Source organism: Felis catus, chromosome B3 (assembly GCF_018350175.1).
Source record: "Felis catus isolate Fca126 chromosome B3, F.catus_Fca126_mat1.0, whole genome shotgun sequence".
Classification (NCBI taxonomy): domain Eukaryota; kingdom Metazoa; phylum Chordata; class Mammalia; order Carnivora; family Felidae; genus Felis; species Felis catus.
The window spans coordinates 17,058,185-17,077,788 of NC_058373.1; the positions used below are offsets into that span (position 1 = coordinate 17,058,185).

General features: G+C 47.4%; 1 protein-coding gene across 3 annotated transcripts in view; it reads right to left on the reverse strand.

The window, feature by feature from the left end:
* The window catches only part of LOC101100212 (protein FAM169B), a 91,733-nt gene that overhangs the window by 61,452 nt on the left and 10,677 nt on the right, over positions 1-19,604 (reverse strand). For 2 of the 3 annotated variants that reach the window (XM_023254964.2, XR_002742821.2), the window contains exons 2-3: positions 8,915-9,045; positions 4,774-4,873 (exon numbers count right to left, since the gene is read on the reverse strand). In XM_023254964.2, coding sequence (XP_023110732.2) covers positions 4,774-4,873; positions 8,915-9,045 — 231 coding nt within the window. Of the gene's footprint in view, positions 1-4,773; positions 4,874-5,265; positions 5,658-8,914; positions 9,047-19,604 lie in introns of those variants that run through there. The other variant, XM_045058872.1, reaches the window with a different exon arrangement.

Genomic DNA, 19,604 nt, shown 5'->3' on the forward strand with positions numbered 1-19,604 from the left:
TCCCAGGATGCAGAGGCCCCAGACTAGAGCCCAGTGCTCCCCAGACACCACCCTCAAGACTCTGACAGATTTACATGCCAACTTTATTAGCCCTGCCACAAAAGAGGCATTATTTGCTGTCTTAAAAAATAAACCTTAGGGGTATCTGGATGGCTCAGTCGGCTAAGTGTCTGACTTTGGCTCAGGTCATGATCTCAAGGTCCGTGGGTTCAAGCCCCGCATTGGGCTCTGTGCTGATGGCTCAGAATCTGGAGCCTGCTTCAAATTTTGTACCTCCCCCTCTCTCTGCCCCTCCCCTGCTCATACTCTGACTCTGTCTCTCTCTCAAAGATAAAAAGATTTTTTTTAATTTTTTTTAAGTTTATTTTTGACAGAGAGAGAGAGACAGAGCATGAGTGGAGGAGGGGCAGAGAGAGGGAGACACAGAATCTGAAGCAGGCTCCAGGCTCTGAGCTGTCAGCACAGAGCCTGATGCGGGGCTCAAACTCATGGACCGCGAGATCATGACCTGAGCCGAAGTCAGATGCCCAACCAACTGAGCCACCCAGGCGCCCCTAAAAAAAATTTTTTTTAAATAAACCTTAGACAAATCTTTCAATTCTAGCTATGGACTCTCAGCTGGGAGACATATTTTCCTTTCTTCTTCTTTTTTTTTTTTTTTAGATTAACAAGTGTTAGATAAGTATCAAAGGCGTATTAGTAGGAATTGCAGACTTTTTCCTTGATATATTTAGGATTGAAATAAAATTCAAAAGATCATCCATCCTTTTCTCTCCTGAAATTCAACCACACTCCCCCCCCAAATCTCCTTGGAAAATACCGGACCTAATGATCTACACAGCCCTGCAATCATGAGCTTCTGGATCCCTGCATCCCTCCTCCAAAGCTGAATAGCCCTAGTCTCTTCAAGCCTTGTTCAAATGGTTTCAAGCCCTCTCATCACCCCGGTTATTCTCCATGGACAAGTGCCAGTTTGCTTCATATGCGGTCTCAGCAGCACCAAAGAGAACAAATCTGTGATTGCACCGGGATATTACCCTTCCATTACCGCAGTCCCAGGTCACGTCTGCTGTCCAGCAGCCCCACTGCAATGCCGGGGCTCACTGTGCTTTCTCAGGATGAAAACCGCCATCTGTGTCTTTTTCCCCGGGTGGTGCAGAGACACGTCCTCCCGGGCACATCCTTGATCATTGGTTGCTTTTGGACGGACTAGATGACACTTATCCCACGAGGCGGTCTGGGATCAGTAGACGGAAAACAACTCTCTTACAATTAGGTTTGTTCAAACACAGGCTAAACTGGCATAGTGTGGTACTGCCTGCCTATCCATGAGGTTTGCAGGCAGAATTCATCCGGAGGTCACGCAGCTGCCAAAGCGTGGCCAGCACTTGGTGAGAATGCCTCCCGCTCTAAAATCCCCTGCTTCTATCACACAACACTCGAAGACGGAGGAAGAGTAAGCTCCACGTGGGCTCACGTGCAAGAGCCAAGGGCGCCGTGACGGAAAAACACAACGGGCATCACGCCTACTCTTGGCCCTGGATGGTCCAGAGCGTCATCAGCTTTTCTGCCACAAATCACTTCATGCTCACCACCACCCTGTGAAGTGAGGCATCCCAGTTTGCAAATGACAAATGAGCTCGGGTCAAATCACTTCTCTGGGTCACCCAGGAGGTTGGCAGAGCCAGGATGCCAAATTAGTCGTCTCTGACACCATCGTCCGGGTTCATCCTATGCTTCCCTGCAAATCACAGGAGGAAATGGGAAAGGCCAAGGGCCATCAGTTGGTGGGAATCTGGAATGCTAGGGTAAGCAGTTTTGATTGAATGCAGGAGAGAAGAAAAAGACCACAGCTTTTTTTGATAAGGAGTTATTTTTTCATCTCTGTAAACGCTTGACATCAGTTAAGAATTTAAAAATAGAAGGAATAATAAAACAAGGGGAAAGAAATGAAAGATAAGGCCCTTGAGAGGCAACTAAGGAATGGGGGTCCTCAGCAGCGTTGGTGACCGGCCGGCCTCTGATCAGAGAAACAGTGAAGAGTGAACCCCACAGGGACGAAGGCACGTGCTTCTCAAACCACCTTTCTGGAAAGTGCATCTCCAGCATCTTTGAGGAAGAAGCTGGAGAGCTTCATGACTTACATCCCAACACCAGCCTGTCATGCACGTTAACTGCTTGTCCCTGGGAATTCAGAACTCCAGGATGTTTGCCATTTGCTCACAGGGTTATCGAGAATTGCTGTGATGGACTCAACCAGCTTCTCAACGATTAACTCCTACATGGGGCTTATCAAACAGCTTCAGATCCCTTTAGTGTCCACCCAAACACACACATGGCCTTCACTGATGTAACTGTCCATACAGAATTACAAAGGAACCAGGGACACAACGGTCACAACCAGGCACGGGGGTGATGTGACAAGCGGGTCAGAGCTGGGAAGAGGGTCTACGACAGCATCCGCTGCTTCCGAGTTCAAACCACCTACAGGAGGTGCGTTCATGCACTCGTGTCGGCTTCAAAAAAAATACTAGATTAAAGAGCGTGAGGTACGCATAACACCTGCGCACTTTCTGGAACTCGTGCAAAATTTCAGCAAGCACCACAGAGCCCCAGCCAGTAGGAAAACATTTGAAAACTTTATTTAAAGAGCTATTATATATAAGGAAAGGTCCAGAGTGAGATTTCTCATAGCTTATGAATATTTATTATAATACATTCTTGAAAACAACCAAAAAATTAAGTACAGTATAAATAGGAAACAGATTTATGAGTCAGTCACATGTTTACATTATGCAAATTATAGTTAAAGACCTATAACCAGGATATTGTTAAATGCCGAAGAAAGGTGGGGGGAGGGGGGAGAGCGCTGCTGATATTTGGACGTTTGCTTAAAATCGGCAAGTGATATTTTGAGTTTTGTTGACAATCTGTTCACCGAAGAGTGCCTGTGGGCACATCTTGTTACTTTCGCTAACCTGGTGGTGGAGTCCCAAATCCAAGGCAATGCCGAAGGCCTGGGGTTCTCATAGCCCCTTTGTTCATGGCAACCAAGGCTTTGTTGGACAGAAATGAAAAGAGTCCTGAACCTGAACCAGAAAGCTCTCACACACAGCAGCCACTCTCAGCCTTGGACCAATGAAGAGGCTTTGCCAACATGCTAAAAACTCCCACAGAGAGCTAGCTAAGAACACTTGTGTCTCCAGATGAACAAGAAAAGAAGCGGAAACAACAGTCTCTGGGCTGAATAACTTTCTCCAGTCCAGGATACCACCTTGGGCTTTGTGACACCAATCAAGCAGAGTGTCCTCTGAGTACAAATGCTGGGTACACAGGGTGAAAAGCAAAGGTCTTTCTCCAGGGGGGCTGGAGAGCTGAAGAAAGCCCCCTCTGCAAACTGTAGTTAAAGATCTGTAACCCCAAACTTTCACCAGATAACACATCGTTTACAGAGGGCTGACTGATAAAGGGTTGGTTTGGTCTTTTTAAATTTCTTATTAGGAAAATAATACACGGTCACCGAAAAAACATCCATAAAACACAAAAAAGTATAATCAAGGAGAAAATTTCCAAAATAGAAAGGAAACTGGGGCATCTGGGTGGCTCACTCGGGTAAGCTTCTGACTTCGGCTCAGGTCAGGATCTCACGGTTTGTGGGTTAGAGCTCCACGCAGGGCTCTGCCCTGACAGTTCAGAGCCTGGAGCCTGCTTCAGATTCTGTGTCTCCCTCTCCCTCTCTGCCCCTGTCCTGCTCATGCTCTGTGTATCTCAGCAATAAAATAAACATTTAAAAAAAAGTTTTTATAGAATGGAACTTAAATTGGGGCCCCCTTGAAGTCAGAGACTTCAAAGGTGTTTTGCTTACAGCTCACCGGTGCCCTGGGCCCCAGGTGGAATGATGGGCTGGGAACCTTCTCCCCTAGCCACCTCCTGCCGCCCGCTACCAACAGCCCCAGATCCCTACCCCATATGCAACTCAGCACTCACTCCAAGGAGCTGAAATCAGTCACAAATGGTCTCTTCATAATGCAGCAGAGAATAAATGAGTTACAGATTAAATAAACTTCCTCACCAGAAACAAAACCCCACCCAATCATCACCTTGCAAAACTCCCCTGCAATGCACTAGCTGTGTGGCCCGAGGCAAATTACTTGACCATCAGAGGCCTGATTTGTACATGGGGGATAAGAATAGTCCCTGTGCTTCATAGGACTGTGGGGACACTCCAACAAAAGGGCTCCACCCTCTGCACACAACCTGTACATGTTATTAACAACAACAGCACGTACTACCCTCAAAGGCAGCTCGGAATACAGTCATCGTGGGTATGAGGGTGTCTAGTGTCTTTTTTTTTTTCACGTTTATTTATTTTTGAGAGAGAGAGAGTGACAGCCAGGGAGGGGCAGAGAGAGAGAAAGGGAGACACAGAATCCGAAACAGGCTCTAGGCTCTGAGCTGTCAACACAGAGCCCGATGCGGGGCTCGAACCCACAAACCGTGAGATTTGACCTGACCCGAAGTCAGGCGCTTAACCGACTGAGCCACCCAGGCTCTCCGAAGGTGTCTAGTGTCTTAATACAAAAGCCAATATGTGTGTCAATAAACAAAAATAATGCACTATCAGATCTCTAAAGGCTGAAAATAAATCACTTCTGCCTTGATATTCTTCTAGGTCCGGCCTAAGAGTACAACCACCATTCCATGTATCTAATTCCATTAGCTGCAAAAGCAATTCAGTCAGAATTCTTGCTTAATCCATTAATAACCACCAACCTGTCTTTGTGTCCTGGGGATTAACTAAGGCTAATATTTTATGTTGAGGTTCGTCACGGTACATGGTGCAAAAGCAAACAGACGAAGCTTCCAGTTTAATCTGAAAAAAAAAAAAATGAAATCACCATTTTGTTCTGTCATCCTGGTAAGGGCACGGGAAATGACTTAACAATTAACTAGCACAATATTCACCAAAAGAACTGTTACACGGAGGTTAATTTGACAGGATGGAGGCAATTTAGAAATGGAAACCTTTACCCACTCTGAGCTAAACACAAGTGGCAAGTGACAAAGGCCCTTCCTTTGTCTCCCACCCAGCAAAACCCTCTCCATCCATTGTTTACTTGTCCATCTATCCAAGGACTGATTAAATACCTACTCAACTGATACCCTTCCAGTCCCTCCCTTCCATATGCTTTGGGCTTCATCAGCCTCCCCCACCCAAATCCCCCTTGGGCCTCAGCCTACAAAAGCCAATGGCCACACGCTCACCTCGGGCTTGCACCTGCCAGGCTGGCCTCCACTGTATTCCTGTGGCCACTCCATAGAAACAGCCTCAACAAGCCTGTGTCCACCCACGATGCCACTCAGGCTGCCTGCCGCCCTGCCACTGGTCTCCGCAAGCCGTCTCAATAAACCCATACCCTCTCTGGGCCCTGCAAGCTCAGCTCTGGGTCTGGGGCGGCCCAGGGGCAGAGAACCTCAGTGCCGGTGCCTGTGTGCTTATGAACCAGAGGAACACCAAGCAGCATGTGTGGAGCCTGTAATGCGGGGACTGTCCGAGAGCCTTCTCGAAAGTGCTGCCATCCCAGCCCTCTTTGGGGCCATCGAGCCCACTGTTCCTGGTTCCCAAAGCAAAAGGCCAACATGTTCCACTGCAAAGCCTGTTTTGAAAACCGAGGAGAGTATAAGAAAATGAGAAAAGAATGTGACAGCTGAGCGAGGCAGGCAGGATGCCTGTAAAAGTTTACAGCAGGCCTCCGTGGTTTTGGAGAACTGTTTCTTAACAAATTCAAGTCACTGTTAGGGACAGTCTCCGAGCTGGCCCTCCCACGGTGGTTCTGTGAAGCACAGTTTACCCACTAGAGGGCTGTTACAGGCCATTAAAAACAATACATACAGGAGCCCCTGACTGTCTCAGTGGGTGAAGCATGCGATTCTCGATCTTGGGGTTGGAGGTTTGAGTCCCACTTTGGGTGTAGCGATTACTTAAAAATAAAATCTTCTTTTTTTTACATTTTTTAATGTTTATTTATTTTTGAGAGCAAAAGAGACACAGCGTGAGTGGGGAAGGGCCAGAGAGAGAGAGGGAGACACAGAATCCACAGCAGGCTCCTGGCTCTGAGCTCCGAGCTGTCAGTGCAGAGCCTGATGCAGGGCTCGAACTCATGAACCACGAGATCACGACCTGAGCCAAAGTTGGATGCTCAACCAACTGAGCCAGCCAGGCGCCCCCAAAAATAAAATCTTTTCAAAAATATACACACAGACCATTGTATTGACATAAAAAGATGTTTCTTACAGACAATATTGTATTCTGAGAGGACCTGAATGTTTAAAATGTATATGCAGGGGCGCCTGGGTGGCGCAGTCAGTTGGGCGTCCGACTTCAGCCAGGTCACGATCTCGCGGTCCGGGAGTTCGAGCCCCGCGTTGGGCTCTGGGCTGATGGCTCAGAGCCTGGAGCCTGTTTCCGATTCTGTGTCTCCCTCTCTCTCTGCCCCTCCCCCGTTCATGCTCTGTCTCTCTCTGTCCCAAAAATAAATTTAAAAAAGTTGAAAAAAAAAAATTTAAATAAATAAATAAATAAATAAATAAATAAAATGTATATGCAGAAATAAAAATCAAATGAAACATGTCAAAATGTTCACAGCAGTTAGCTTTGGTTTTTTTTTTAATTCTATCTGTCCCTGGCTACAGTTTCCCAAATATTATACAAAATATTATTAATTATGCAATTAATAATACAATTAATTATCCCAGCATATGGTGGTTTATTACCAGAAAAAAAAAATCATAAGTATTACTGTTTAAACGTGATAGGACAATTTCAAGACTGGAAACAGTTCATTAGGACTTCTTAAAGAACCAGATCGATGGGGTACGACATATCCTCAAACCGCTTTCTCATCTTCCTTTTTGTTTGGAAAAATTTCTCTGGATTCAAAAAGAAAAGTTAAATTTGCTAAAAGCGAGGAGGAGGTCCGATGCCACCCCAAGTTAGACTATTTCAACCACCAAGTGGTACAAAACGGCTACCATTGCTTAAGTAATTGCTAAAATGGTAGGAAAACAAATGGATAATGTTCTCGGGGAAACTTATTTCCCTTTAAGGGGGAGAAGCAGATAGATATAAAGTCATTTCAGCATTTCTATCACATAAAAACAACTTAATTTTAAAAACTGTCTTATTTTGTTATGTTTTTGCTAAGAACACTAAAATTACTGGCTCACTGAGCACACTTGCATATTCGGGTTTTTTAAGGAAGGAAATCTCATCAATAAGCGTGAAATGAAAGCAGGGGATTGAAACTGCATCCTAAGGTACTCCAGGGCTAACTCTTGTATTTCACCAGCTTCTCAGGTTATCCAGGCTTCCCCACACTCGGTCCCACCCGGCTCCCCAAGAGTTAGCAACCCTCCCTAACCCTAATGGACAGCTTGCGTCCTCTTCCGGCTTAACCGCCACTAGGGGGCGCTGAAAGCGTGTGCGTGCAGGGACCTCCCTCTGCAGATCAACAATGTGGAATCACCCCAGAGATTCATCCAGGAGTTGATTATTGAATTAGCATCTCCAAAATCTCAAGGAAGCCACACTATATAAGCTGCACAAGCCACTTTTCTAATTAACTCTGGAACAACCCTACTATGCCGGGTAGACAGCAATGATATCTGATACAAGTAAAATCTTACAGATGTGTAAAACAAGAAAATCTTGTCTCTTCGAACATCAGACTCAAATCTGAAAGAAACGTGACTGACTTAGGTACAGCCCAAGATTCACATATTCTTTTTACTTACTGCATGGGGAAAAAACATTCTTAAAGGTAACACGATTTTAAAATTTTACCCACAGTCCCACCGTCCTAACAAATAAATGTTTTTCATTTCTCTCTGTTCCCTTCCAGTCCTTATTCAAAAGGCAACCTTGGAGCGCCTGGGTGGTTCAGTCGGTTAAGCGTCTGATTTAGGCTCCGGTCATGATCTCATGGTTCATGGGTTCGAGCCCCACATCGGGCTCTGTACTGACAGTATGGAATCTGCTTTGGATTATCTCTACCCTTTTCTCTCTCTCCCCTTCTCTCTGCTCCTCCCCTACTCGCTCTCTATCAAAATAAATAAACTTTTTTTTAAAAAATGCAATCTTATCGGTACTAAAAATCATTTTGTATATAATTACATTCCAGCTGACAAAACTTCATTCCAAATCACAAAATTTTAAAACTGAGCCAAACCCTAGAGACCAAAGAGCAACCAATCCCCTCATTTTACACATGGGGAAACTGAGGCCCAACCAGGCATCACACAGTGTCTCCTTCAGTCCCCATAACAACAGTACAAGATAAGCTCTGTTATTGTCCCAGTTTTTTTTTTTAATTCTTTTTTTTTTCTCAACGTTTTTATTTATTTTTGGGACAGAGAGAGACAGAGCATGAACGGGGGAGGGGCAGAGAGAGAGAGGGAGACACAGAATTGGAAACAGGCTCCAGGCTCCGAGCCATCAGCCCAGAGCCTGACGCGGGGCTCGAACTCACGGACCACGAGATTGTGACCTGGCTGAAGTCGGACGCTTAACCGACTGCACCACCCAGGCGCCCCTTATTGTCCCAGTTTTAAATATAAGAACACCAAAACCAGAGAGGTTAAGACACTTGCTCAAGATCACACAGCTAGTAAGCGATAAATGTGGGATTCACAACAGGCTGTCTCACTCACTGCCTCGCATAACTGGACTTTATACTCAGGACTCCCAAAACCTATTCTAGGATTCCTTCTGCTTCTCAAAGTGGAATTATTCTAGCATTCACTCTGGAAGTTATTATTTTCTTAATCTATAATATTCATTCTAGTACTAACATTCTACTTTCTAGTGAGCTAGATTTTTCCAGAGCTTTCTACCAACAAGGAACATCACACATACCTGCTCCCCAGTGGGAAGAGAGAAAACCTCTACTGAGGACCGTATCCCTTCCCTGAGTGTCGCATAATAACCCAGAGTTGCTTCCAGATGCCTTTCAGGGTCATCTTCCAAAATATCCACTGGGTAAATGCCTGCAAGGAGGAAAGACAGCAAGAAATGACATTAGATTTACTCTTTTGTTAAAGGGAAAGTCCTTTATTTCTTTAAGTTTGGTGTATGTGTATGTGTGTGTTTGAGAGAGAAGGCATGAGGTGGGGGGGGGGGGGGGGAAGAGTGAGGCAGAGAGAGAATCTCAAGCAGGCTCCACGCTGTCAGGGCAAAGCCCAATGTGAGGATCGATCTCAGGAACCATGAAATCATGATCTGAGCTGAAATCACGAGTCAGACGTTTAACCAACTGAGCCATCCAGGCGCCCTGCTGGGTTTTGTTTTTTGTTTTTTGTTTTAAGCACACAATTAACACTTGCTGTAAAAATTATGTTCACCTATTTTTTTTCAATGAAAAAGTGCTGCAACAGATGCCAAAAGAAACCAGAAGACATTCTCAATGGCAGGGGTGGCAGCAACCCTGGAGGGATAGGACATTCCACCCACACCCTCTTGCAATGCTACAGAAACTTCCTTCCATAAACCCAAACCATCAAATGGGTTCCCAAGTATCTATCTTCCCAGAGAGTCAGCCACAGCAGCCATGTGCACAGGCAGATATCTTGAGAGCCCACGCTAGCTGGTTTGAACTTTTTTTTTTTTTCTGAGACAGAGAGAGAGAGGGCGCGCAAGCAAAGGGAAGAGACAGAGAGAGAGGGAGAGAGAGAGAAATCCGGGGCTCATCGGAAGCGGGGCTCGAGCTCACCCGATGCGGGGCTCAAACTCATGAACCGTGAGATCATGACCTGAGTGGAAGTCAGATGCTTAACGACTAAGCTACCTGGGCACCCTGGTTAGAACCTTGATAACACTGACAAAGCCAGCTTGAGTTTTGCCAGCTTCCATATTCGCTGCACAGGCTGATAAGATTTGCCAATTCTTCTCCCTGAGTTGGGCTACTGTTGTGTAAGAGAGTTGAAATGTACTAGTTAGTAGGAACTGTAAACCCACATGTCCATACACAGGGAGACTAGTGTATATATTAATTTGCAAGTTTTCCCCTGGCTCCTCCTCAGCATCTCTTTCTTATCATCACACTTGTAAAGGAAAATTACATCCTTGAATAATCATACAAATTGATAGCATCCAATTCAGCTTGGAAGCAGCAGTCGGCTTTCCCCTGAGATGCTGGCTGGCCTCTGGCTGGCGTGTGCCCAAGTGGGAGGGGACTCTGTCGCCCCCTTCTCTTCTGTGGATCCTGCCTGATTCAGCTCTGGGCCTCCTACGGGGGGGTGAGGCTGCCAAAATGGCTGCCTGATCACCCCCTTCCTCCTCCTCCCCTCCTCTACCTCCTCGAGAAAGATAAGCCTTCACATAAACACTCACAGAGATAGCGGCTTCCCACCTTTCTCTCAGAACCTCCATTCCTCCTGCCAGCTACTTTTCAGGAAACGGGCTGCTGTTAGCAGCAAAGGGTTTCAAGTCCCCAGTCTTTGCCTGTGAGGAATGTTACTGCCATGGATTCGTTACTGGGGGAAACGCTCACAGAAAAGGAGGGATGTCAGGAACGCCTGTGGACCAGGGCCCCGCCTCTGCATATGCCCTAACCCTGCCCCGGGCTTTACATGCTGACAGTGTCATGGGCACACACAGACTGACAGAGAGATGAGCAAATACATTCTCCCGCTATTCAATGTTCTAAAAAAGGATGTGAGGGGCGCCTGGGTGGCTCAGTCAGTTAAGCGTCTGACTCTTGATTTCGGCTCAGGTCGTGATCTCACGGTTCGTGGGATCGAGCCCCGCATCGGGGGGCTGACAGCTCTCCTTTTCTCTCTCCCTCTCTCCCTGCCACTCCCCCACATTCTCTCTCTCTCTCTCTCTCTCTCTCTCTCTCTCTCTCTCTCTCAAAATAAATACGCTTTAAAAAAATATTTGAGTATAAAATGTGTACCCAAAAATTACAACTAAAAATGCACTGATACAAATGTTTCAAATAAAGACAGAAGAATTAACAGTCCTCTTGGTGACTATGAAAAAGTCCATGGTGAACTCTGGGATCTCTCCCTCTTAAAAAGGGCTGTATCTCTGTATAGCCAACATATTCTGTTGCAAAAGACACACACTTGTGAGGGGCGCCTGGGTGGCGCAGTCGGTTAAGCGTCCGACTTCAGCCAGGTCATGATCTCAAGGTCCGTGAGTTCAAGCCCCGCGTCAGGCTCTGGGCTGATGGCTCAGAGCCTCGAGCCTGTTTCCAATTCTGTGTCTCCCTCTCTCTCTGCCCCTCCCCCGTTCATGCTCTGTCTCTCTCTGTCCCAAAAATAAATAAACGTTAAAAAAAATTAAAAAAAAAAAAAAAGAAAAAAAAAGACACACACTTGTGGACGGACACACACACACACACACACACACACACACACACACAGAGTCAAGGAGGTCCAGACTCCTCCCTTTGAGCCCAGAAGCCCCAGAAACCAACCAGACATTGCAGGCTGAACCTGTAGACCTCCCCTACACCCTACTGGGACTTCCAAGCCCAGAGGGATCCAAGCTGGAACCCTGGCTCCTACCTCAGGGTCCACTTCAAACCTGTCACCAAGACCTGCCTGCGTCACCTGTCTCCATGCTCATCCTTAGTCCTGAACCTCAGCATCTCAGCCACCTGCCACCCGCCATCGACCAAAATAACCCAGCTAGGTTGCCTGGGGCCCAGGTACAGCAGGATGCTGAGTGCTCTCTAGCCCTTATTTCACTCAGTTGGCTTAACCCCTGTTTCCAGAGGAAACTGAGGCCAAGAGGAGAATGCGTGGCTAGTCAGTGGCACCAGCAGGTCATGAAGCTCCGGCTGATTCCAAAATCGGTGTAATACTCAGATTATGTCAGCGATCCCATCAAAAACGATCTCCTCCACCCAGCTCCAAAGGCCTTTCATAATTCCATGCCCCCTTCGCCCAACACACTTCTACACCTGCACCCCCCACTCCTTCTATCGTGACCTCCCCAAGGCCCATCTCAAAAACCGGCACTCCCTGAAGCCTTCACGGAGCCCCCAAAGGCAAGGGCCCTGGGGGCCTCTGAGTCCTGTGTCCGAATCCCAACTCGGCTTAGGATGGGACTGAATCTGTCTCTGCGGCCTCCCCTGCCCATCAGGGCCTCACATGCATGAACTCACTGGGCCAGAGAGGCAGCCTCACCCCACTGGCTCCCAAGCCAGGAACACGGAGTGCTCCTCAGAGCACCTGGTGCACATGCTTCTCTCCTCTCCCACCCTGCCGCCGAGACCCCTCCCTAGGCCTTTCCCACCCCGAGCACTTAGGAAATCTGGGCGGGTGTGTAGCCGGGCTCTCTGTTCAAACCGCTCTTCACTTCCTCTAGACAGTCGAGTGGCTTCCCGCAGCTATGAAAAAAGACCGTGCCGTTCAAATGAATTAAGAAAAACAAACTGGAGAGAGGGTGGCTTCAACCCTGAAGCACCCAACTCAAGCTGCGTGTTCGCCCCATGAAAACAGCTTCAAGAACACGCTCTCCTAACTGCCCCCAGGAGCTCTGTCTCAGGAGCGAGTAAAGACCCCCCCCCCCGCTTATACTCTCTGTTGCTGGGATCTTCTCAGGAGCGATGCCTGTCAGACCCAGGCATCTAGTGCGCTCCAGTGAGGTCGACGGCTGCCAGGAGAGGGTCACCAACCAGCTCCACCGAGAAGCTGAACTTGGCCCCTTGGGGGTCAGGGAGGACACTGTGGTCTTCAGGGCTTTGAGAGAAAGGACACCCCACCAGGGCCACAGGGCCCAGAAAGCCTGGGAGCTCCTGGGGGGCCCAGAGAGGTTCCTGCTTGGCTCCCCTACAGGCTGCCAAGGGTTACCTGGCATCAGTTCTGGTCGCCTGTGGTCAGGAGAAATGCAATGAATGTGTTTTGCTCCTCACACACCATGAAATCATTTCCCCTGCTGCTTCCGCTGCTGAGGCTGGGAGACCCCCTCAGAGAACTTGGGGGGAGGGGCAGTAACCTCAGGACACCCTTGGCCTTCCTGCCTCCACTGTCAGCTGGGCCCAGGGGCAGAGCCCTGGGGTGGGGGTGGGGTGGGGGTCTTCTCCGCAGGAAGGCCACCAGAAAAATCGGGCCTGCCTCTGGGGGTCAGGACCCGGGAGGGCACAGACTAACCCTCTGGGAAGCGGAGAGCACCTTTGAGCATCTCGGGCCCCACACAAATCGCAGTACCCGTGCCGCACCCAGGCGCGCTTCCCCTTTAAAGCCTCCAAGCCAGGCGTAGACCCCACACTCCCCAGAAGTGTCCTGGGACAGGCAAACCAGTCTGGGGGAGGCGGCTCAATTCTTCAGCCCTTTGGGTTTTAATTAGTTCTCCTCCGCCTGGGCGGTAAGGGGGGGGGGGCAGGAGCTCCCCCATAAGAAAAGCTCCAGCAGCTTCACTCTTACAAAATGTGTGGGTTCAGTTTCTAGAAATCTGCGTGGGAATGAAAAAAGGAAATGCTTCAGGCAGGGGGGGGGACATCCAGCACCCGCTGGGAAAGGGGACCCCTGCTCTCCCAGGGGAATAAAGACCCCTCCCCAACTTGGCAGGAAGAGAGACCCCCCCCCCAGCCCAGGATGAGCATACACACACACACACACACACACACACACACACACACACACACACAGGAGACCCCGAGAGAGGAAGGAAGCCTCCCACCCACTCACCCCCCAGACTGCAAGGGCACACTTGGGCAGTGCCCAGGGGCCTCCAGGAAGTAAACAAGTCTGGGACGTCTGACGCAGGCGCTCTGGAGGCTGAGCTGGGACCGCTGCACTGGCTTCGCTGGTGATGGAAGGCAGACTCCGGGCAGGGGCTTCCAGATGTGAAATGCTAACAGGCTTTAATGGCTTCAACTGAACAGGAAATGTTTTTCCAAAGCCAAAAGAATGTAATCTTTTCAGTACAACGTAAAATGCTTTTATGAAAAAGACACCCAGTTGAAATAATTCACTGCAGCCTGTAAAAAAAAAATGAGATTCCCAAACGAGCCCCCAATTTAAGAATTCACATTAAGCGTATGTTTGCTATAGTCACCGGAACAACAACAACGTGGTACCTCTTAAAGCATACTTCTAGGGAAAATACTTAAATCATTCAGGATCTTTGTACTGAAGTCCCAGTTCCCAGGGCTGCACGGATGGTACCCAACACTCCCCCGAGCCACTGCCTGTTACCCACTGCTGATCAGCCACGGCCACTCCAGGGCCACCCACTGCTGCTCAGTCTGGCAAAGCCTAATGCTCTAGAACCTTCTCAGCACTCTTTGGTCCTCCCAATATAAAGAGCAATGCTGGGGCACCCGGGTGGCTCAGTCGGTTGAGCATCCAAATTCAGCTCAGTCCATGAGCTCACACTGCATGAGTTCCAGCCCCGCATCGGGCTCACTGTTGTTAGCTCAGAGCCTGCTTCGGATCCTCTGTCCCCCACCCCCCCACCTCTCTCTCTCTCTCTCTCTCTGCCCTTCCTCCACTTGTGCTCTCTCTCTCAAAAAAAAAAAAAAAAAAAAAACAATGCCAATTAATGAAGACATCGAAAGATGTCTCGAAAGATCTGCACTTACCCATTTATTCAGTATCGCTTGCAAAATATTCTCTCTGAATACCACCTCAAACAAATATGAAGAAAGTTCTTTCATTTTGGGAAAGTGGGATTTTTCTCATATGGGACTATGATCATGAGAAACATGAATAAAGATATTTGAAATTTTCCTAGCCCTGCTCTTGAGAATGTTGACCCCAATGAAAGCCTCTATCTACCCATCAGTAACTACATGGCCTTATATCATCAGAAAAGCTGACTGTAATCACTTGATTTTTTTGTAGTAATGTACGTTGTCATTCTTGAAGTATAGTTAATGAATCTTGCTCGTGATATGTGAAAAAATTTCTAAGAATACAAAATTAGAAGGTAGTATTCCACTTTTATTTTTCAACAATGGTTAAGAGTTGGTATTCCTAACATACTTTTTTTTGTGGTTTTTTTTTTTTTGCTTTCCTTTATTTTTCATACAAGTGGTCTGCTGTTTCTTCAAAAATCAATTTTCTTCTCAAAGGAACTTATAAGAGGGGCTCCTGGGTGGCTCAGTCAGTTAAGCGTCTGACTTCGGCTCAGGTCACGATCTCGCGGTTTGCGAGTTCAAGCCCTGTGTCGGGCTCTGTGCTGACAGCTCAGAGCCTCGAGCCTGCTTCGGATTCTGTGTCTCCCCCGTCTCCCCCCACTCACGCTCTATCTCTCTCTCTCTCTCAAAAAATGAATAAACACTAAAAAAAAAATTAAAGAAACTTGTAAGAAAGAATCCATATTACAGAAGAAACTGCCAGCGAGGATTAAGTGACTAATTCTGGACTTAGCAGGAAACACGGAGACTGGTTTGTAACCAGAGAGAGAAGGGCACCAGGAGAGACCAGAAGCACGGAGCAAGAGGTGTCCGTGCAGATCTGAACCCAGGCGTTCCGCACACCCACGGCAGGGAGGGCAGCACCTAATGGGAGAAGATTCCCAAATGCCACCTCCATTGCTCAGGATTCAGGACCAGGAACTCATCAGGCTCCCCAATTTCTAGCGAGGCATGTGTTTTGCTGCACGACGCGCTCCCAGAGCTGCATGTCTTCAAGCTGTATGCTTTAAAACTCCGTATTCGCCATGCAAACTGCATCTTAAGCCTCCGAAGCATCCACCACAGGATGCCTTAAAACGGAGAACTACTCATCACCTAAGGGATGAGTATGTTTAACTAAAAAACAAAAGAGGGTTATTGCGTATACAGGTATCCCCTGCTCTTCCCAAGTTTACATTATGCCCCTTTGCTTTCATGAAAGAGCTACGTTAGTACCCGTTTTTGCTCACTGAAAAAATCCAAACAGGTCTTTCCCTTTTATGATGAAAGGTGAGAAGCAAAAACAGTGTTCGGCATCGGTTGTGCAGTGAGCCCTTACAGACAAGGCACAAGGCACACACAGTGAGCACACAGTGGTCGGGAGAAATTCCTTTCCCGGAAAGGATCTCAGCATCTCAGCATCAAGCTGCCAGAACTTCTAACGGTGTCTGTGAGCACCTGCGCTTTATCTCGATTTATTTTATGTATCCCTTAGCAAGTTGTGTCCTAAGGTATCAGAAAAGCCTGCGACAGGTTATTTTCGGGACTAGGCATGCTCAAACACCATGTAAGTCCATGGTAACTGATTCTTCTCTTTATGCCATTTCAGCCTCATAGGAAGGCTCTCCTTGCAGAGAGTGGGGGAAACCTGTAGTGAGAAATACCCACAGTTGAACAAAACATTGCCTGGCATTTACTTACTATCCTAAAACCCAAGTCTGCACAGCCATCACGAGGACTCTCCTCCTGCCACTCCAGCATTTTCCCAAGCACATCCCGTGAACACTTAGCTCCATAAGATATGCTGTGAACGGGGCTTCCAAGGCAGGCACGTTTCAAAATGGGGGCCTGCTGTCCTCAGAGCTCAGTGCCGGGAGCTCCGCGTGCCTATCAGCAAGCAGAAGGTGGAGAAATCCTGAAGCAGTGGAATTTGCTTAATCCAGCATGTATTTCCCATACTTATTTAACCAGGGACCCCTGTGTCCAAAACACCAACTGACAGATGAAAAAAAGCACAACTTAGAGAAGAGTGGGGGGTTGGAGGAGGGAGGGTATTTTAATTTTTTTTTATTTTAGAGAGAAAGGGGAGCAAGCAGGGGAGAGGAGCAGAGAGAGAGAGAGAGAGAGAGAGAGAGAGAGACTCTCAAGCAGGCTCCATACTCCACAGGGAGCCCAACTCAGGGCTCAATCCCACGACCCTGGGATCATAACCTGAGCCGAAATCAAGAGTCGGACACTCAACCCAACTGACTGAGCCACCCAGGTGCCCCGGGAAGAGTGTTTTGAAGTAATATCAGGGCAGAAGGCAGCATCGCTCTCAGACAGAGAGCAAATATGCAAATGCTCGGAGCCCAAAGGCCCACCAGCCAAGGGAGCCACGGTGACACAAGAGCGATCATCCACAGAAAAGAGTAGAAAACAGAAGGTGAAGCAAACATCCACTCAGATATTTTTGTTGCTTTTGAAGAACATCTGATTGCCAAAATATTCTTTGCTAAGAAGTGAGAAAAAAAAAACAGAAAGTTGGAAGACAGACTGTAGAATATGTTAGAATTTTTTGAGCAGATGAGCAAAACTGTCAACGCACGGAAGCACGCTGGGAAAGGTCTGCAGGTGGTGGCAGGAAAGTTTCCTTCCCTGGTAATTGACAGGGAGCCTGTCGCTCTGTTATCACATATTTAGTATTGGCCCACTTGCAACTTGTCACTGCCTTGGCTGAGAATAAATCCCTCGTCCCGAGTCTAAGACGGTAAAATATGCCGATGACTTTATGTGCCCACCCACACAAAGGTTTATGGAACCCTAATTGCTTTTAATATGAAGGTCTTGTATAATCTGACCACTGGTGCATCTTACTTGCAGGCAAGTGATACAGAGACAAAACTATTTCTTCCCCTGAATCATTCAAAAGGACATGAGGTGGGAATGAAACACGCTGTTGTTTTTGCATCCAAAGAGGTGTCACATCAGAGGACAAATGTGAAGCCCTGCTTGGGGCAGCCGGGACGACACGGCATCTCCAATGTAGACTTCCTTCTGAATGGTAACCTGTAATTGTCTGACCCTGACAATTGTAGGAAGCTCGGGCTTTCCTCACCCCTGAACCTGAGCCGCTCCGTGCCATGTGATCATCACCACGGTGCCATATTTGTCTAACCTTTACTGAGAAGGAAGAAGGCTCGGGAGAATGCAGAAAGCTTGACTCTTTGTATCATGAATGTAATTGACCAAGAACTTGTGAAAATACCGAGCCCCGGTGTCAGTAACACCACCACAACACGCGATGGCCCTGAAGCTGATGGGAAAATGCTGTGGGGAGCAACTGTCCAGAGCGGAACCAGAGCCCTAAACCACACAGGACGCAACGAGAGGAAGAAAAATAACTCCTCATCAACGTAATGCTTTTACCCATTACTCACAGAGTAACATTTCTCAGAACTCACCCCAAAACTGTGGCTCTTAATGGACTTCATAAACTTTCATCCAGAAAACCATCTCTATGTATGCTCATCTATTACACTGCAAACAATAATACCTCTGAAGAGGAGGGAAAGATCGGCTTCTATCTGGCATGCCCAGCCCTGTGCAAAGCATCAGAGGGAGTTGAAAATAGACCAGTCCTCAGTGTCCACATCCCAGTTCTAGATTAAGTTGTGCACGCTGCAAAGTACTTAGACTCATCACCCAGACTACCACCCATGGAGAATGAATGGAAAAGAATAGGTTTAGGGGTGCCTGGGTGGCTCAGTGGGTTAAGCGTCTGATTTTGACTCAGGTCATGATCTCACAGTTCGTGACTTCGAGCCCCCCCCCCCCCCCCGTTTGGGCTCTGTGCTATCAGCTGGAGCCTGGAACCGCCTTCAGATTTCAGGTCTCCCTCTCTCTCTGCCCCCCTCCCCCACTTGTGCTCTGCCTCTCTCTCTCTCTCCCTCCCTCTCTCTCTCTCTCAAAAATAAACATTAAAAAAAAAAAACGAATGGATTTACCTGAATCCTAAAAAATTATTTACTTAGAAGACAATTGTTCCCCAATACCTGGAAACGTGTCAAGGTAGCTACATTTTTATAAGGGCACTGGATCTTTTGTATAAAACTAAAACATAGGTGAAGAAGCACACACGAAATACAAATAGTTGCATCAAAGTTAGTAGCCACTAAATTGCACCTAGCTGGCTCAGTGGGAAGTGCACAGGACTCTTAATCTCAGGGTCCTGAGTTTCCGCCTCACCTTGGGCATAGAGATTACTTTAAAAAAACAAATAAAATAAATTTTTAGAAAAGTACTAGCTGGGAGAAAACAGAATACTAATGAGAAGTTCTCACATAAAATGTACCCTTTGGGGTGCCTAGGTGGCTCAGTTGGTTAAGCATCTAAATCTTGATTTCTGCTAAGGTCATGATCTCAAGGTTTGTGAGACTGAGCCCGGAGTCAGGCTCTGCGCTGACAGCGTGGAGGCTGCTTGAGATATCTCCTTCTCCTTTTCCCTCTCTCTCTCTCTCTTTCTCTCTCCCTCTCCCTCTGCCCCTCGCCTGCTCACTTATGCATGTTCTCTCTCTCTCTCTCTCTCTCTCTCTCTCTCTCTCTCTCTCTCTCTCAAGATAACTAAATATTTTTTAAAAATAAATAAAATGTACATCTTCCATTCACATAGGTTTTTTTTCCAGTTTTACAAAAAGCTTTCACACAAGTACTTGCTTGTTTGAAATGTACGTCAACCCTTTGAAGTCAAGAAAGCACACAGAGCCTCACCCCATTTCTCAGATGTGGAAACGGAAGTTCAAAAACAGAAAGTCAGTAGTAGGGCTGGACTCAAACTCAGATCTTAAGATTTCCAGGGGAGCCTTTGCCAGCGCCCCCCCCCCCCCCGGTTACTAATGTATATCATGTCAAGAGCCATGTGCTATAAGCCAGCACCAAATCGGAGCTAGCACTCAGCACAGCACTGCTTAAAATAATCCTTTTTAAGGCTGAATAATA